The 15,915-nt window shown below is 53.3% G+C and overlaps 1 protein-coding gene across 2 annotated transcripts in view; it reads left to right on the top strand.

The window, feature by feature from the left end:
• The window catches only part of Prkar1b (protein kinase cAMP-dependent type I regulatory subunit beta), an 85,478-nt gene that overhangs the window by 57,595 nt on the left and 11,968 nt on the right, over positions 1 to 15,915 (top strand). For both annotated transcript variants that reach the window (XM_070033376.1, XM_070033377.1), the window contains exons 7-8: positions 9,482 to 9,640; positions 15,091 to 15,151. In XM_070033376.1, the coding sequence (XP_069889477.1) occupies positions 9,482 to 9,640; positions 15,091 to 15,151 (220 nt within the window). The remainder of the gene's footprint in view (positions 1 to 9,481; positions 9,641 to 15,090; positions 15,152 to 15,915) is intronic.

Here is a 15,915-nt window from a genome sequence, read left to right as displayed (position 1 = left end):
CTGTTTATGTGGTACTGCGGAATTGAACCCAGGGCTTCATGCATGCTAGATAAGCACTCTACCACTGAGCCACTTTCCCAACCCCAAGACACCCTATCTTATGATTGATGTGTGTGTTTGTGTGTTTGTGTGTGCGTGTGTGTGTGTGTGTGTGTGTGTGTGTGTGTGTGTATGCACAGGCGTGTGCACACCAGTACTAGGGTCTGGGCACTGTCCCTTAGCTTTTTTCTCAAGGTTGGTGTTCTACCATGTGAGCCACAGCTCTGCTTCTGGCTTTTGGCTGGTTAATTGGAGATAGGGTTCTCATAGACTTTACTTCCCCAGGCTGGCTTTGAACTATGATCCTCTGATCTCAGCCTCCTGAGTAGCTAGGATTACAGAGGTGAGCCACTAGTGCCTAGCCTGTGACCATTTCTTTAAAGTTTGTCTGTGGCAGAGTGGAAGCCACCTGGGGCCAGGGACCGAGTCTCTCCTGTTCCCTGAGGCTCCAGACATGGGCCCATTGCCCCTGAGCTCTACCATGCCCTCTTTTGCCCCACAGACTTGGTGCCTTCTGCTGAGAGGCCCCACCCTGCTCTAGGTAGCTCCGGTAGTGTCCAGGCCATGCCATGCCTGGCTGCCCTGTATAGGCTATTTCAGGCTTGGCGTTGGCTCCCAAGCCTCCATCCAGCTGGGTTGTGTCTGGACAGGGCGTTTTGTCATTTCCTCAGTGGTAGGGCTGTGTCCCTTGCCTGCCTGAGGTTTCTGGGAATCTCACAGAGCCATCTCCTTCCGGAGCTGTGGCACAGGAAGTGAGTCACCCTGCCGTCCTGCCGTGAGCACCCGCTTTGTCACAACCCTGGCCCTCTGTCTCAGCTCCAGCCCAGCCCCTCTACCCCACTGCTGGGATCTGGCGAGTCTTCTCTCCCCAAACAGGGAAACCGAGGCAAGAGCTAAAGACCTCCTGGGGTAAAGGCTGCCTAAAGGCTGCCATGAGGGGAAAGGGTAAGAGGAATGAGGTGACACTGGGTTGAGTTTCGTTAGACACCAACACCTCAGTTGGACACCAGTGACTCACGCCTGTAAGACTAGATAATCAGGAGGCTGAGATCTGAAGATCAAAGCTGGAGGCCAAGGGGGACCCAAAAGTCCAGGAGCCTCTTATCTCCAATGAAGCCCAAAAAGCCAGGCTGGAGGTGTAGCCCAAATGGTAGAGCACCAGTCCAGTAAGCTCAAGATTCTGAGTTCAAACTCTGGTATTGGCAAAAAAGAAAAGAAGGAAAAAGGAGAAAGAAAAGAAGAGGAAGAGCTGGGTGCCAGTGGCTCACGCCTGTAATCCTAGCTACTCAGGAGGCTGAGATCTGAGGATTGAGGTTCAAAGCCAGCCCAGGCAGGAACATCCCTGAGACTCTTCTTTTTTCCAGTTAACTACCAGAAAACTGGAAGTGGTACTGTGGCTTAAGTGGTAGAGTGCTTGCTTTGAGCTGAAGGACTGAGGGACAGCACCCGGGCCTAGAGTTCAAGCCCCACAATGACAATAAATAAATAAATAAATGAAGGAAGGAAGGAGAAAGAAGTATTATCACAGAGGAAGTCTGGATGAGGACCACCTACAGCCTCACCTGATACAGGGGTCAAAGATCTGATGTGGCCTTCCTAGACTATTTCGCCTTCCTTAGGGCTGCCTCTTGCCGTCCTGGACATGCCAGGACACCTTCCACTTGCAGCTTACCCCATTGAGGGCAGCCCTCCACTCTACCCCTTACCTGTCTGGGGCCCCAGTGTAGTTCCCCCACCCCCCATCAGACTAGCCAACACCTGGGCTGCAGAGGTGACAGGAAGTAAACCTGTCTTGTTCCTGTGTTGTCCTGGGCTGAGGATCACTGGGAGGAAGGGATTGAATTTTCCCAGATCCCCCAACTCACCCCAGCAGGAGCCCCTCTGCACCCCTTTCCCGGGGACAGCATCCAGGCTCCCTTGCCTTAGGCCTGGAGGCCATCCAGGAGGTTCCCTGGCTTGCATGCTCTCTCTGTCTCTCTTTCTCTGACTGTCTCTCTGTCTCTCCTTTCTCTGTCTCTGTCTCTGTGACTCTGTCTCTTTGTTTCTCTGTCTCTGTCTCTCTCTGAGCTGGATTCCTGCAAACCAAGGAACACAGAAAACAATTTTTTTCCCAGTCCTGGGGCTTGAACTCAGGGCCTGGGTGCTCTATGCTCAAGGCTAGAGGTCTACCACTTGAGCCACAGTGCCACTTGTGGCATTTTCTGAGTAACTTATTGGAGATAAGAATCTCATAGCTGGGCCCTAGTGACCCACGCCTGTAATCCTAGTTACTCAGGAGGCTGAGATCTGAGGATCATGGTTCAAAGCCAACCCAGGCAAGAAACTCCATGAGACTCATCTCCAATAAACCACCAGACAACCGGAAGTGGCACTATGGCTCAAGTGGTAGAGCACTCGCCTTGAGCTGAAGAGCTCAGGGACAGTGCCCAGGCCCAGAGTTCAAGCCCCATGACCAACAACAACAACAAAAAAGAATCTCATGGACTTTCTTGCCTGGCTTTGAACTGTGATCCTCAGACCTCAGCCTCCTTGACTAGCTAGGATTATAGGTGTGAGCCACCAGTACCTAGAAGACAACTCTTGTCAAGGAAAAAGCAAGCTCACCTTTCCCTGATTAGTGTACCCCAAATACACCATTTGGACATGTCCAGCCCTCCCTTTTCCTTTCCACCCCTCTGTACGTTCCCCCTCCCAGCCTGGAAGTTCAAGGTCAAAGGCAGCTTCAAGGCTCTCTCTGGACTCACCTGGCCAGAGCCTGGATGTGGGGGCACTATGGGTAGGTGCCTGGTTTGTGGTTACGGCCTGGCACTGGAATCACCCAGAGACCAGATGGCACAAGTCTATGATGGCTGGGCCAGCCTGTGAGTGGGCCGGCAGGCCAGCCTCTCTGCCCATCACTTTGATGGCTGTGGCCAGACTTTCCAGTGGGACAGGACAGGACAGGACAGGACAGGACAGGACAGGACAGGACAGGATGGGGGTGCCTGTGGGATAGGCAGGCTGTGCTGGAGGGGGCATCTGGTGTGCAGGAAAACTACGCAGGGCCCTGGAAAGGTGCCTGTGAGGAGTTGGTGAGGGGTTGGCCAGCTGGGGAGCTGGGCTGAGTTACGGGCTGAGATGACCATAATTACTGTCATTACAGCTCTGAAGAGCCTCAGGGGCCAGCCTGAAGCCCTGCTTCCTCTAAGTTTGTTTATGCAGCCCTGTAAATGACTGCTCTGGGGCTGGTGTGCCAGGCCCCTCCTTCTGCCTGGAGATGCTCTGGAGAGGTGGGCTGGGGTCCTGAATCCCCAGCCCCAGGGTGGACAGGACCCTCCTTCCCCACCAAGTTCCAGATGCACTGGTTTGGTTTAAATTATTATTATTTTTACAAAGACAGGGATGGGAGGGGCTGCTAGCATGTGTGTGTGTGTGTGTGTGTGTGTGTGTGTGTGTGTGTGTGTGTGTGTGTGTGTGTGTGTGTGTGTGTTGCCAAGAGCTATAATCCATTTTCTAAGTATAAAAATAACTTCCAATTTATTTTATTCATGGAACACAGCATTTCTACTTAAAAGGACACTCTATTGCTTTTTAAAATATCTATCTATATTTTTTCAGCACTGGGCTATGGGTGTGTGTGTGTGTGTGTGTGTGTGTGTGTGTGTGTGTGTGTGTGTGTAATGGGGATTGAACTCAGGGTCCAGGTGCAGTCCCTAGCTTTTTTACTCAAGGCTAGCACTCTACCACTTGAGCCATAGCTTCACTTCAGGCTTTTTAAGTAGTTAATTGGAGTGTCCTAGACTTTACTGCCTGGGCTGGCTTTGAACTGTGATCCTTAGATCTCAGCCTCCCCGGTAGTTAGGATGGCAGATGTAAGCCACTGGTACTAGGATTTTGAAGCCTCCCACTTGAGCCATGCTCCCTAGCCCCCCTTTATTTTTGTTTTATTGTTTTTCCAAATAGGTCCTCACATTTTTGCCCCCAGGGTCAGTCTGAGCTTTGATTGTTCCTCCCAAGTCTCCCTCTGAGCTGACATTACAGATGTACACCATTGTATCTGAGTTTATTTGTTGAGATAGGGAAGTCTTGTTCATTTTTTTGCCTAGACTGGCCTTGACTTTTCATCCTCCTTACTAGCTGGGATTACAGGTGTGAGCCACTGATCTAAGCCCTGCCATTGGTGTTACAGGTTCAGCGGGTATACAGTTCCATCTTGTGCCTCCCTGAGATCTGATCCATCTCTAGTAGTTCTGGGCCACTTGTTGGGTTGGGGCTCCTAGCTGTATGTTCCTTTCCAGATTTCCATGGTCCCTGGGATCTCTACGCTCCAGACTTTTCTCTAGCTTTGGAAGAAAAGTGGGTTTTTACCTTTCAAAGGCAGGGAGAAGGCCCTTGCCCTGGCACCTCTGTGGCTCCCACTGGGGAATGTTCGTTGCGTGTGTGTGTGTGTGTGTGTGTGTGTGTGTGTGTGTGTGTGTGTGTGTGTAAATAACATGAATTTTTATCACTATTAGGGGCACAGTTCAGTGTTAGGTAGCTGTCTACAAAAATGTTCTCACCGGCCTGGATTGAAACTCTGTCCCCATCAGATTCTACGAATCTGACTTCTCTTGACAGGAGGGCGGTGGTGGACTCACAGAAAGTATCCTTCTGCATTTGGCTTTTCTTACTCAGTATGGGACCCTCAAGTTAGAATGTCCTTCCTGTTCAAGGCTGAGTAATACTCTGCTGTGTGCCTAGACTACCTTTCATTTGTTTGCCATCCATCTGTCAGTAGTCACATGGGCACACAGCTTCTGCCTTGGGATGGACTGACTGTGATTGTGGGGTGTGGAGACTCTGCTTGTGGGGTGTTACGTTTTACTTAGTCATTTATTGAACACTAGGTGGCCATGGCCCAAGGTAATGGCTGGGGAGATTGTTCTGGAAGACTTGGAGCCTCTCAAGAATATTTGCCCTCATCTAAGGGTGACCCAGTCTAGAGCCACCCCACTGCAGATGAAACCCCAATAACACACAGATTGTTGACCCACCCCAGGTCCAGGTGGGGCCTGGAGCCTATGTTTCTTTTCTTTTTCTTTTTTCTGTTTGAGTGGAGTTTCACTATGCAGACCCAGCTGGTCCTGAACTCACCCTTTTCTTGCCTCCGCCTTCCCGTGTTGGGAAGCGGGCATGCACGGCCGCGTCCGCTCTGGAGTCTGTGAAGGGTGGGGTGCTGCGGGCCCTCAGGTGGGACAGCCTCTTTCTCATCCACCCTTGCTCCGGCTGTCCCCAGCCAGCAGCTCTGTGTAGGGAGACAGGACTGTTCCCTCTGGGAATGAACCCAGCACTGGGGGCTTCCTGTAGCTTCTGGAATTCGCAGCCAAGCCCTTCCTTTATCAGTCTTAACTCTAATGCAACTCCAGCCCTGTGGGCAGAGCAGTTCCCTTCCTGATCCAGTTTTGCCTCAGGATCTTGGCACGGCTATCCTTACACCTTGAGCATTCGTCTCTCTCTCTCTCTCTCTCTCTCTCTCTCTCTCTCTCTCTCTCTCTCTCTCTCTCTCTCTCTCTCTCTCTCTCTCTCTCTCTCTCTCTCTCGCTGGGCTGGGCATTCTCTGCTCATGACTGGCTCAAGTTCACATCCATGGGAAAGTCCTCAGTGGAACTCCGCTCCTCCGGACATCACCTTCCATTTTCTCTGAGGCCTTGGTGGACATGTTTGTCAGTTTGCCTGTGGCCCATCTCAGTGCTGGTTGGTAGTTGAAAGGCACAGGGAGCCAGGAGTGCCCATAGCAGCAGGGGAAATAGGGTAGGTGACTGAAGAAAGCATGGTGGAGCCAGGCATTGTGGCTCTAGCCTGTAATCCTAACTACTCAGGAGGATGAGATATGAGAATTGCGGTTCAAAGCCAGCCCAGGCAGGAAATTCCATGAGACGCTTTGTTTTCTCCAATTAAGTAGCAAAAAGTTGGAAGTAGAACTGGGGCTCAAATGATAAGAGCACCAGACTAGAGAGAGAGGAAAAAAAAAAAAAGCTCAGGGACAGCATCCAAGAAAAGAGTTCAAGTCCCAAGATTGGTGTGCGCACACATGCATGTATGCTCATGCACACACACACATGCACACATACACACACACACACACACACGGGCACGCACACAGCCCACAGATGCTGTATCCACAGGACACACGGCCACCCCTTGGGGAGCATAATGCAGCCCAGTGGGGCCTCCTGCTATTTTTCTTTCTAAAGAAGAAGGAAAAAAAATAATAAAAAAGCACCAACACAAGAGAAGTCCCTTTGCGTACCAGCTGGGTGGGGCCCGCGCTGTGCCGGGAGCAGAGACAGAGCACAGTGTCCTGAGAAAGATGGCCCCTTTGTCCTCCAGGGTGGCGCTGGCCGGTCCCTGGATGCACAATGCTTTCCTCTAATGCCTTTGGGGGGCCGTGGGAGGCTGGGGGGGCTTCCCGGTGAGGAGGGGGCTTCCTGCAGCAGGTCCTAGCGGCCCTTGCTCATGCAGGGACAATGTGTGGCCTCAGGAAAGAGGAAGGTATGGCTGCCACACTAGCTGGACAGGACACATCCAGCCACCCTGTGTTTTGTTCTGGGGGACCTCGTGTACTGTGCTGGGGCAGGGGCTTCCTGGCCCTGCACCCTGAAAAGAGACTGGCCCGGCCACCTGGGCTCCCGGCCGGTGGCTCTCACCAGGGCTGCCCCCTGGCAGGGCTCTGGGGTTGAGGAAATGCCACCCTCAGATTTGTGACCCCAGAGCCCACCCGCACTCCTGACTTGGCACCTAGAGACTGGCATTCAACCGCAGCCAGCGAAGCAGAGCAAAGGTGGCCCTGGGATACCACAGAGAATGGCGCCCCAGGGCTGCGGCACCCCACAAACCAGGGCAGAGCAGCCCAGGCCCAGGGTGGATGAGCCAAGTGGGGGATGGTGGCATGGGGGAGGGGCACCCATGAGGAGTGGCAGTGCACATGGGCTAATGTCTGCTCTCTCTCTCTCTCTCACACATACACACACACACGCACACCTACATGTTCACTTTCACACAGCCATGTTTGCATTTTCACAAACACATTTGCACACACATGCACACAGCTGTTTGCACAATACTGGCATGCTCGCATTTACACACACTTACATATGGTCACACACACGTGTTTTCATGCCCATATGTGCAGATTCATACAGAGCTGCACGTCATATTCATTTTTCAGTCATGCTTGCACACACATGCTTGCACAGAATACATCTGCACGCTCACATTCATACACACCTTGTACATTCATTTACACACATGCATGCACCTTGTCCATGTATATTCATGTGCATTTCCACCTCCATGTGCACACTCATCTCCATGTGCTCACCTTGGTAGTCACACTCATGTGTATTCACACATTTCTAGCACATGTCTGTGCACGCACCTGCACTCCTGTGCTCAGATGTGTTAAACTTTTTTTTTGTTAGTCATAGGGCTTGAACTCAGGGCCTGGGTGCTGTCGCTGAGCTTTTTTTTTTTTTTTTTATTGGTCGTGGGGCCTGAACTCTGGGCCTGGGCGCTGTCCCTCAGCTCTTCAGCTCAAGGCTAGCGGTCTACCACTTGAGCCACAGCGCCACTTCCGGCTTTTTTTCTTTTTGCTTATGTGGTGCTGAGGAATCGAACCCAGGGCCTCATGCATGCAAGGCAAGCACTCTACCACTGAGCCACCTTCCCAGCCCCCCTGAGCTCTTTTTTGCTCAAAGCTAGTACTCAACCACTTGGAGCCACGGCTCCACTTCTGGTTTTCTGGTAGTCAGTTGGAGAGAAGAATCTCATGGACTTTCCTGGCTTGGAACCATGATCCTCAGATCTCAGCCTCCTGAGTAGCAAGGGTTCCAGACACCTGGCTTACACGTTCAAGGCTTACGTCTTTGAGGAGAGCTGTGCCAGCTCAGCGGGGAGAGGAGGCTGCAGGCACCCTATGATCATTGCCCTGCCCCAGGCTCTGAGTCCCCTTTGTGGAAACAAGATACAGAGTCCCTAGGGCTGCCTGTGGGCTCCCCAAATTCACCCCTAGAATGCCAGCATTGCTGCTCCTCTCACCACGGGCCTCCACTGCCCAGCTCTCTGCCCGGTGTAGCAATCAGGAGGAATCTGTCTTCAGATTTCCCCAGGGCCCATGTGGGTTCCCCCTCAAGTTTCCAGACCCCTCCTTAGGAAGTGGGGCACCCGCAAGGTCAGGCAGGAGGCTGCAGACCCAGCCAGGGCCACACACACACTCCCTTTCCCCACTTTCAGGGAGCAGCCATCTCCCGATTAACCGTGGGATTGCCCATGGCCACCCGTGGGGCTCTGCAGACAGAAAGGTCTGTGCTCCGGTTATTGTCAGATCATAATGAGTCATTGATTTCGAGAAGAATCCCTGGGTGATTCAGCGCCGTCCATTCTCCCTGCACACACCCATTCTTGCTTGGGGAAGTTGTGTATGCACTCATTGACACGCTGCGGGGGGAAAAGGGAGCCATTGTGGTGATGGGGAGTAACCGGGGTGCACAGTGAAGAGCAGAATGAACAGTCCGTACCATTCTTGCCGGACATGCACAGCGTGCGTGCCAGGCTGAAAAGAACCTTGTCCCGACTCCTTCTTGGCACAGCTTGGCAGCCGTTCACGGCCAAGGGGTTCCATTCAGGCTCCAAGCCAAAGGGCTTTGGTGCCGTCCATAGAGGAATGATGGAAGTGGGGTAGGCACAGGGGACTGCGCACACTGGTGTTCCCAGGGGGCTGGGCAGTGTGTGATAGCGTGTGGGGGACACACTGGGGACCCTTGCTTGGAAAGGGCAGGGGCAGCGTGTCCACCTAGCCTGTCAGCCCATGCGTGGTGACAGGTTAGTATTCAGAGTCTGTTGATGAGCAATGTATTGAATCAGAGATCTGTCAGGGAGGTGGCTGGGACACCCCGGGCTGCGGGTCAGGCCCCAGGGTGCTTCTATCTGGTTCTACTGACTGCCGTGGCTCTAACCAGATCAGTAGATGGCCCACCACAGTCCCTGCCAGTCTGAGGCCACCTCCCAGGCAGGGGGGGGGGGGTCTGTGGGGACTCAGCAGGAGACATAGTCTGTGCTGGTATCTCAAGAGAGATCAGACCAGACACTGGTGCTCATGCCTGTAACTGTAGCTACTGAAGAGGCTGATCTTGGAGAATCACAATTTGGGACCAGTCTGGGCAGAGAAGTCCTCAGAGACTCCCATCTCTAATTAACTAGCAAAAAGCCAGGCATGGCTCAAGTGGTTGAGTGCTGGCCTTGAGTAAGAAAGTTAAGTGAGAGTTTGAGAACCTGAGTTCAAGACCCACAACTGGCACACACAGGGAGAGAGAGAGAGAGAGAGAGAGAGAGAGAGAGAGAGAGAGAGAGAGAGAGAGAGAGAGAGAGAGAGAGAGAGCGCACTCATACACATAGCCATGCCATTCCTTTCTTTGTCCCCCTGCAGGTGTATGTGAATGGGGAGTGGGTGACTAACATCAGTGAAGGCGGCAGTTTCGGGGAACTCGCACTCATCTATGGCACCCCCAGAGCTGCCACGGTGAAAGCCAAGACCGACCTCAAGCTCTGGGGCATTGACCGCGACAGCTACCGGCGCATTCTCATGGTGAGTGACACCCTGGCCGGGGAAACTGAGCTGGGAAGAAAAGGCAGCAGCTGAGACTGGCGCCCCGTCCCCTCTTGGCCAGGCGCACCCCACAGGAACCCTGGTAGAAGGTGGAGACATTTCTTATCCTCCCTGACACAAGGAGCTGAATGAGAAAATATTGGGAGGGTTCCAGAAAGAAGACAGTCAGAAGGTCTGGGAAGTCCTTTTTGCTTTGCTTTCCCTCTCTCCTGCCGACTGTGTGGAACATGATTGTAATGCCTGGAGCTCCAGCTGCTATCTTGGATCATGAGGTAGCTTTAAAAATGAAACTCACAGCCTAGTGCCAGTGGCTCAGGCCTGTAATCTTAGCTACTCAGGAGGCTGAGATCTGAGGATCACAGTTCAAAGCCAGCCCGGGCAGGAAAGTCTATGAGACTCTTCAATAAACCACCAGAAAACTGGAAGTGGTGGTGTGGCTCAAGGGGTAGAGTGCTAGCCTTGAGCTGAAGAGCTGAGGGACAGTGCCTGGGCCCAGAGTTCAAGACCCATGACCGACCAAAAAAAAACAAAGCCCCACCAAAGTAGTGAGGCAGAAATGCGTGGAGTACACTGTGCCAGGGCTAGTTAGGGCAGATATGGCCACGCAGCAGGTGTTCATAGGTGGTTCTGAAGGACGCTTCCTTACTCACCCTTCATGCTGCCCACAGGGTGCTGATATAGGTCCAGTAGGAAATCCAAGGTGGTTAATAAACACAGACCTCTAATCAGACAGGGACTATTCCCTGCCGAGGGCAGGGAGGGGCTTCTGTCTTATTATTATTACAGGCTCACACCTGTAATCCTAGCTAGTCAGAAGGTTGAGATCTGAGGATTGTAGTTCAAAGCCAGCCTGAGCAGGAAAGTCCTTGAGACTCTTATTTTCACTTAACCACCAGAAAACCAGAAGTGGAACTGTGGCTCCAAGTGGTAGAACACTAGCCTTGAGCAAAAAGAGCTCAGGGATTGCACCCAGGCCCTGAATTCAAGCCCCAATGACCAACCAACAAGAAAGAGAGAGTGGGGTGAGGGAGAGAGAGAAAGAGAGAGAGAGAGAGAGAGAGAGAGAGAGAGAGAGAGAGAGAGAGAGAGAGAGAGAGAGAGAGAGAGAGAAGTTGCCTTCCCCCCAAGAGGCTACATTGGGGCAGTGTCCTGGGACAGGAAGCCTGGGTCAAAAGACTGTTCAGAAGAAGAAGCAAGTGCAAAGGCTAGGAGGTAGGAGCTCCCTGGAGTGCTGTGGGCCAGCAAGGAAGCCATGACAGATAGGGAAGGGTAAGGGCTTAGACTAGAGGGTCTGGAGAGCTCTGTTCCGAGGACCAGCAGCCTCCACTAGGGCTGGTGCACCTATGACCCACAGCCACAGTGGGGTGTTTAAGCTGACTTGATATGTCTTAGGGGCTGGGAATGTGGCTCACATGCCTCAGATGCATGAAGCCCTGGGTTTGACTCCTCAGTACCACATATACAGAAAGAGCTGCCCAGGCCCTGAGTTCAAGCCCAGGTCTGGCAAATAAAAACAGTCTTAGCTAGAATGAGCCATGGTAGGGCAGAGAGCAGGCTGTGGAGCAAAGTATTCTGGAAGGTTCTGAGGCTGGTGGCACTGGTCTTGGGTCTCCCCTCATGGTCAGCCCAGCTCCCTGGTCCTGCAGGCAGAAACCTCAGGGTGGTTCAGGGCAGCCCCTGGGGCTGAGGCCCAGAGGCTGGGACTCGAATCCTGGCCTGTTCCCCAAGTCAGTCTACTCTACCTCTCCCCTACGGTGCCAGCTCCTTCATGTGGCACTCACACATTCTTCTGCCCCATGCCAGGGCTCCAGGTCACCGTGGGCTCAAGTCCCAGAGGGGACAAACATGGTCCTGCAGGAGGGGCCGGTCACCCGTGTCCTGTATCTCCCATGTCCATCCCATCTGTCTGTCTGTGTGGGAGGCCAGAGGGCCTCCTCCCTCCAATGAGACACTCCCATTCCTGTCCCACCCACCCCCACCCCCGCCCTATGTCCACCCTGCACACCTGGCCAAGGCTGGCCTGAGCCATTGCTTCTCCCCACCATGGATGCCGCATATTCCTGGCTGTGGTCGTTTATGTTCAGGGAAGCGCTCAGACCACAGGCAGCCGGCGCTTCCGCTCCCGCTCATTTCGGATCCCTGAACACTAAGAATAGAGGGCAGGCCTGGAGGCCAGCTCCCATGTCCCGGGAAGAAAATAACAGGGCCGGGCCCCCTGGCCTGGTGCCCATCACACTGTGGGTGTCTCTGCATCCACCTGGAATAAAGTGGATCCGGGAGGGAGAGGAGGGAGCCCCGGTCCCTCCAGGAGGCCATCTCCCCACCAGTGGGGACTCCACACCCACAATCCTGGAGCATCTGACCCAAGGAGACCAGCACTCCTCTTTTCCTTTTGTTATGTGAGGGACTGGGGCTCAAACTCAGGGCCTCATGCTTGCTAGACTCCGCTTGCTCACTTTACCACTTTACCAAGTGCTTTATCACTTGAGCTACATTTCAACTCCTGCTTTTTGCTGGTTAGTTGGAAATGCAATCTTTTCTGCTGGGACTGGTTTCAAACCATGATCCTTAGCCCTCAGCCTACCGAGTATAGAGGATTACACTTGGAGCCATCAGTGCTTGACTTGCTTCCCCTCTCTCCTCTCCTCTCTCCCCCCTCCCCCCTCCTCCTTCTCCCTCTTTCTCCTCTCCTTTCCCCTTCCTTCCCCACCCCTCCTTTCCTCCCCTCCTCCCTGTCCTTTTCTTTTCCTTCTCTTTCTCACCCCCCCATATTCTCATATTGGGATTTAATCTCAGGACATTGCATTGGTGCTAGTATTGTGTGTGTGTGTGCGCACGCGTACGTGCACATGTGCAAATACTAAGGCTTGAACTCAGTGCCTAGATGCTGTCCCTTAGCTTTTCACTTAAGGCTAGTGCTCTATCACTTGAGCCACAACTCCACTTCTGGCTTTTTGCTGGTTAATTACAGATGATAAGAGTCTCATGAACTTTTCTGCCCCAGCTGGCTTAGAACTGTGATCCTTTAGATCTCAGCCTTGTGAGTACCTAGGACACCAGTGGCTGGTAGAAATGCCTTTTGTATGCCTGGTGGGGCTCTTCCATGGCTTGGGCTGCTGCCGCAACCATCCTGACCTGCCCTAATGGGCAGACGGCTCACTCTACCTCCTGAGCACCTGGGTGATGTTTCTAGTTGCCATGGAAACCCATTTGTTCTGTCTCCATGAACATGTCCACATTGCTGCTGTCTGAAGGTCTAGTGCTAGCTTAGGTGGTCTGTGGACCCTGCTGGGCTGTGAGTCCTCTGGCCCTGTTGGGCCCTTCACTGGGAAGAGGAGAGGATGGGGAGGGATTATGTTGGGGCTACACAAATCGGGAGTGACGGCCTTTTTAGCAGTGTTTGGTCCAGAGCCAGACACTGCTAGGAAACTTGAGGTTAGGAGTAGGGATGAGGCTGGAGTCCTGTCACCACATCCCATGCCATGTGCTCCCAGGAGATGCCTCCACAGGAATGCTTTGGGGCAGGTAATAATATTCTTAGTGGTCAGATGCAGCGCGCGGAACTGTTCAGTTGGTTTCCTTCCACCATCACCATCATCACCATCACCACCATCACCACCACCATGACCACCACTGTGACCATCCAGTGCAGCAACAACTATGAGCATGAGTTGAGGCTCGGTCCTACAGCACCCCAAGGAGTCAGGGAATCTTAAATCTCATTCCACGAAGGCTCCGTGTCTTCATCTCCCCTTATCCAGTGGGGTGGAGTGTCCTTCCCTCAGGTCTGCAGGTAGCCGTTCCTCCTGGGAAACAGGAGGATGGGTGTGGGGTGCGGGGTGCGGGGTGCAGGGGTACGTCCCTTTGCCTGGGCTGGGTGTTCTGGCTGGGAGTGTGTGACTTGGCTTAGCTCCCTGAGTCTGTATTTCAGGATACGGAGGGGTATAGGGAGTTGGTGGTGGCAAAGGCTGGCAGGGGTGGCCAATGTTTGCCACCATCGGTTGTGGGGAAGCCCCTGGGCTGGCCCTCCGGAAGCCCTGCCAGCCTCACCTCACTGCATCTTTGTCACCGCTTTACAGGACAGGCATCCATGTCACGCCCCCTCGTCTGGTCCTGAGAGCGCTTCCCCTTATGCTGCAGCCATGCCTCCCTCCCCTGACCTGCAGGGACCCCACGCGGGGGTGGGGGGCTCCTGGTGTACTCCTCCTTTTCTTTCTTCCTTTTTCTTTGGGCTGGTACTGGGGATTGAACTCAGAGCCTGGACATTGCCCTTAACATTTTTGTTTAAGGCTGGTGCTTTACCACTGAGCTACACCTTCACTTCTGGCTTTTGGGGGGGGGGGGTAGGTACTTTATTGGAGATAAGAGTCCCACTGACTTTCCTGCCCAGGTTGGTTTTGAATCATGATCCTCAGATCATGATTCAGGCTCCTGAATAGCTAGGATTGCAGGACATGAGCCACCTCCACTGGCTCCCACCTAACTCCCTACCATCTTCTGAGGTGGTCTTAGCAAGCTGACAGCCAGAAGCTTCAGGGCCCCAGGCTGCTGTTTCCTGTAGCGGCCAGCAGGGTACAGCTCCACAAAAGGACACAGGCAGATCCTCAGGGATGTTGGGGTGTGTCAATGATTCGCAGACATCAGAAGCAGATGGAAGGCCCTGGCAGGTCGTGTGTTCTCCCTGACTGTCTGTGAACCTTAGAAGAGTGTATGTCAAGCCAGACAGGGTGTGGTGAGGCACAACTCTAATCTCAGCTACTTGGGAGAGACAGAGGCAAGCAGGAGGAGGAAGTTTGAGATCAGCCTGGGCAAAGAATAAAATCCACTCAAAAGGCTGGAGTGTAATTTGGAACATAGCTTAAATGACTGAGCATCTGCGTAGAAGCTCAAGGCACTGGGTTCAATTAATCTCCAATAGCAGAAAGACAAGGAGGAGGAGGAGGAGGAAGTGGAGGAAGAGGAGGAGGAAGAGGAGGAGGAGAGGAGGAGGAGGAAGAGAGGAAGATGAAGGTGGGGGGAGACTTATGAAGTGGGTAGGATCAAAGTTAGCTAGATACATTAGTTCTTGCTATAACAAACTTGCCTTATATTTAGTGGCTTGAGGCGACAATGTAACAGAGGTTAAGAGTTTCTTTGGCTCACCTGGGATGCTCTGGCCTAGGACTCTCTGGGCTGGGGTCAGCTCAAGGTCAGATGGTGGGCGGGGGGAGGCTCCTGCCCATGGCCTGGTGCTTCTTCGGTAGCATCCTCTCTGGTTTGGCTCAGGAAACTTGGCTTCCTTGGCATCCTCGTGGTTCCCCAGGCTGGTTCTGTTTAAGGTGGGAAGTGGAGGGCAGTGGGAGGAGGCAGAGGGCTGGGTGTGGCCATGGGCTGGGGCCTCAGGCTTTGGGGGAATCTGATGCCTCTCTTCTGTTCTTCCTGACCAACAGGGCAGCACATTGAGGAAGCGCAAGATGTATGAGGAGTTCCTCAGCAAGGTGTCCATCCTAGGTCAGTGCACCAGGCATCCTGTGGCCTCTGGGGCGTCTTCCCTGGCCTTATTTGCATGCCTGCCTGCCTGCCAGCCCCACACGCGTGCCTTCCCTCTCCTCTTCACCAGTCACGTGTTTGGGGAATCATGTGCAGAATACACATGTTTGGCACAGTCACAGGCACATGGATGCCCATGTTTATCCATAGTTGCATACAAGCACACATGTAATACAATCACCCACATACAGGCACTGTCTGCACAGGTGTTGCACGCACACCCATGTGTACACAGACTACCCACACTGCACTTGTGTGCACACTTGAATCTTGCACATGCATGGATGTAGTTCACACCTATACAAATGCACACAGGTGATGCAGACATGCGTATGCATGCTCTATGCACAGGATCCTCTCAGCATCCCTGCCCTCCCCACCCCCCCTGCGGTGCTGGTTCAGTTCCCCTCCCCCACCCAGTGATTCCCAGCAGTTGGCCACTCTCCTGGGCCTCAGCCCTGCCCTGTGTTTTTTTTTGTTGTTGTTTTTGTTGGGTCGTGGGGCTTGAACTCTGGGCCTGGGTGCTGTCCCTCAGCTCTTCAGCTCAAGGTGAGCGCTCTACCACTTGAGCCACCATGCTTTCTGGTGTCCATGTCCAGCTTTCTGGTGGTTTATTGGAGATAAGAGTCTCACAGACTTTCCTGCCTGGGCTGGCTTTGAACCACGATTCTCAGATCCCAGCCTCCTGTGTAGCTAGGATTACAGGCGTAGCCACCCGTGCCCAG

Source organism: Dipodomys merriami, unplaced genomic scaffold, assembly GCF_024711535.1.
Source record: "Dipodomys merriami isolate MVZ:Mamm:240054 unplaced genomic scaffold, mDipMer1.0.p SCAF_22, whole genome shotgun sequence".
Classification (NCBI taxonomy): Eukaryota; Metazoa; Chordata; class Mammalia; order Rodentia; family Heteromyidae; genus Dipodomys; species Dipodomys merriami.
Note: the sequence above shows the minus strand (reverse complement) of the source record. Positions and strands in the feature narration are given on the sequence as shown.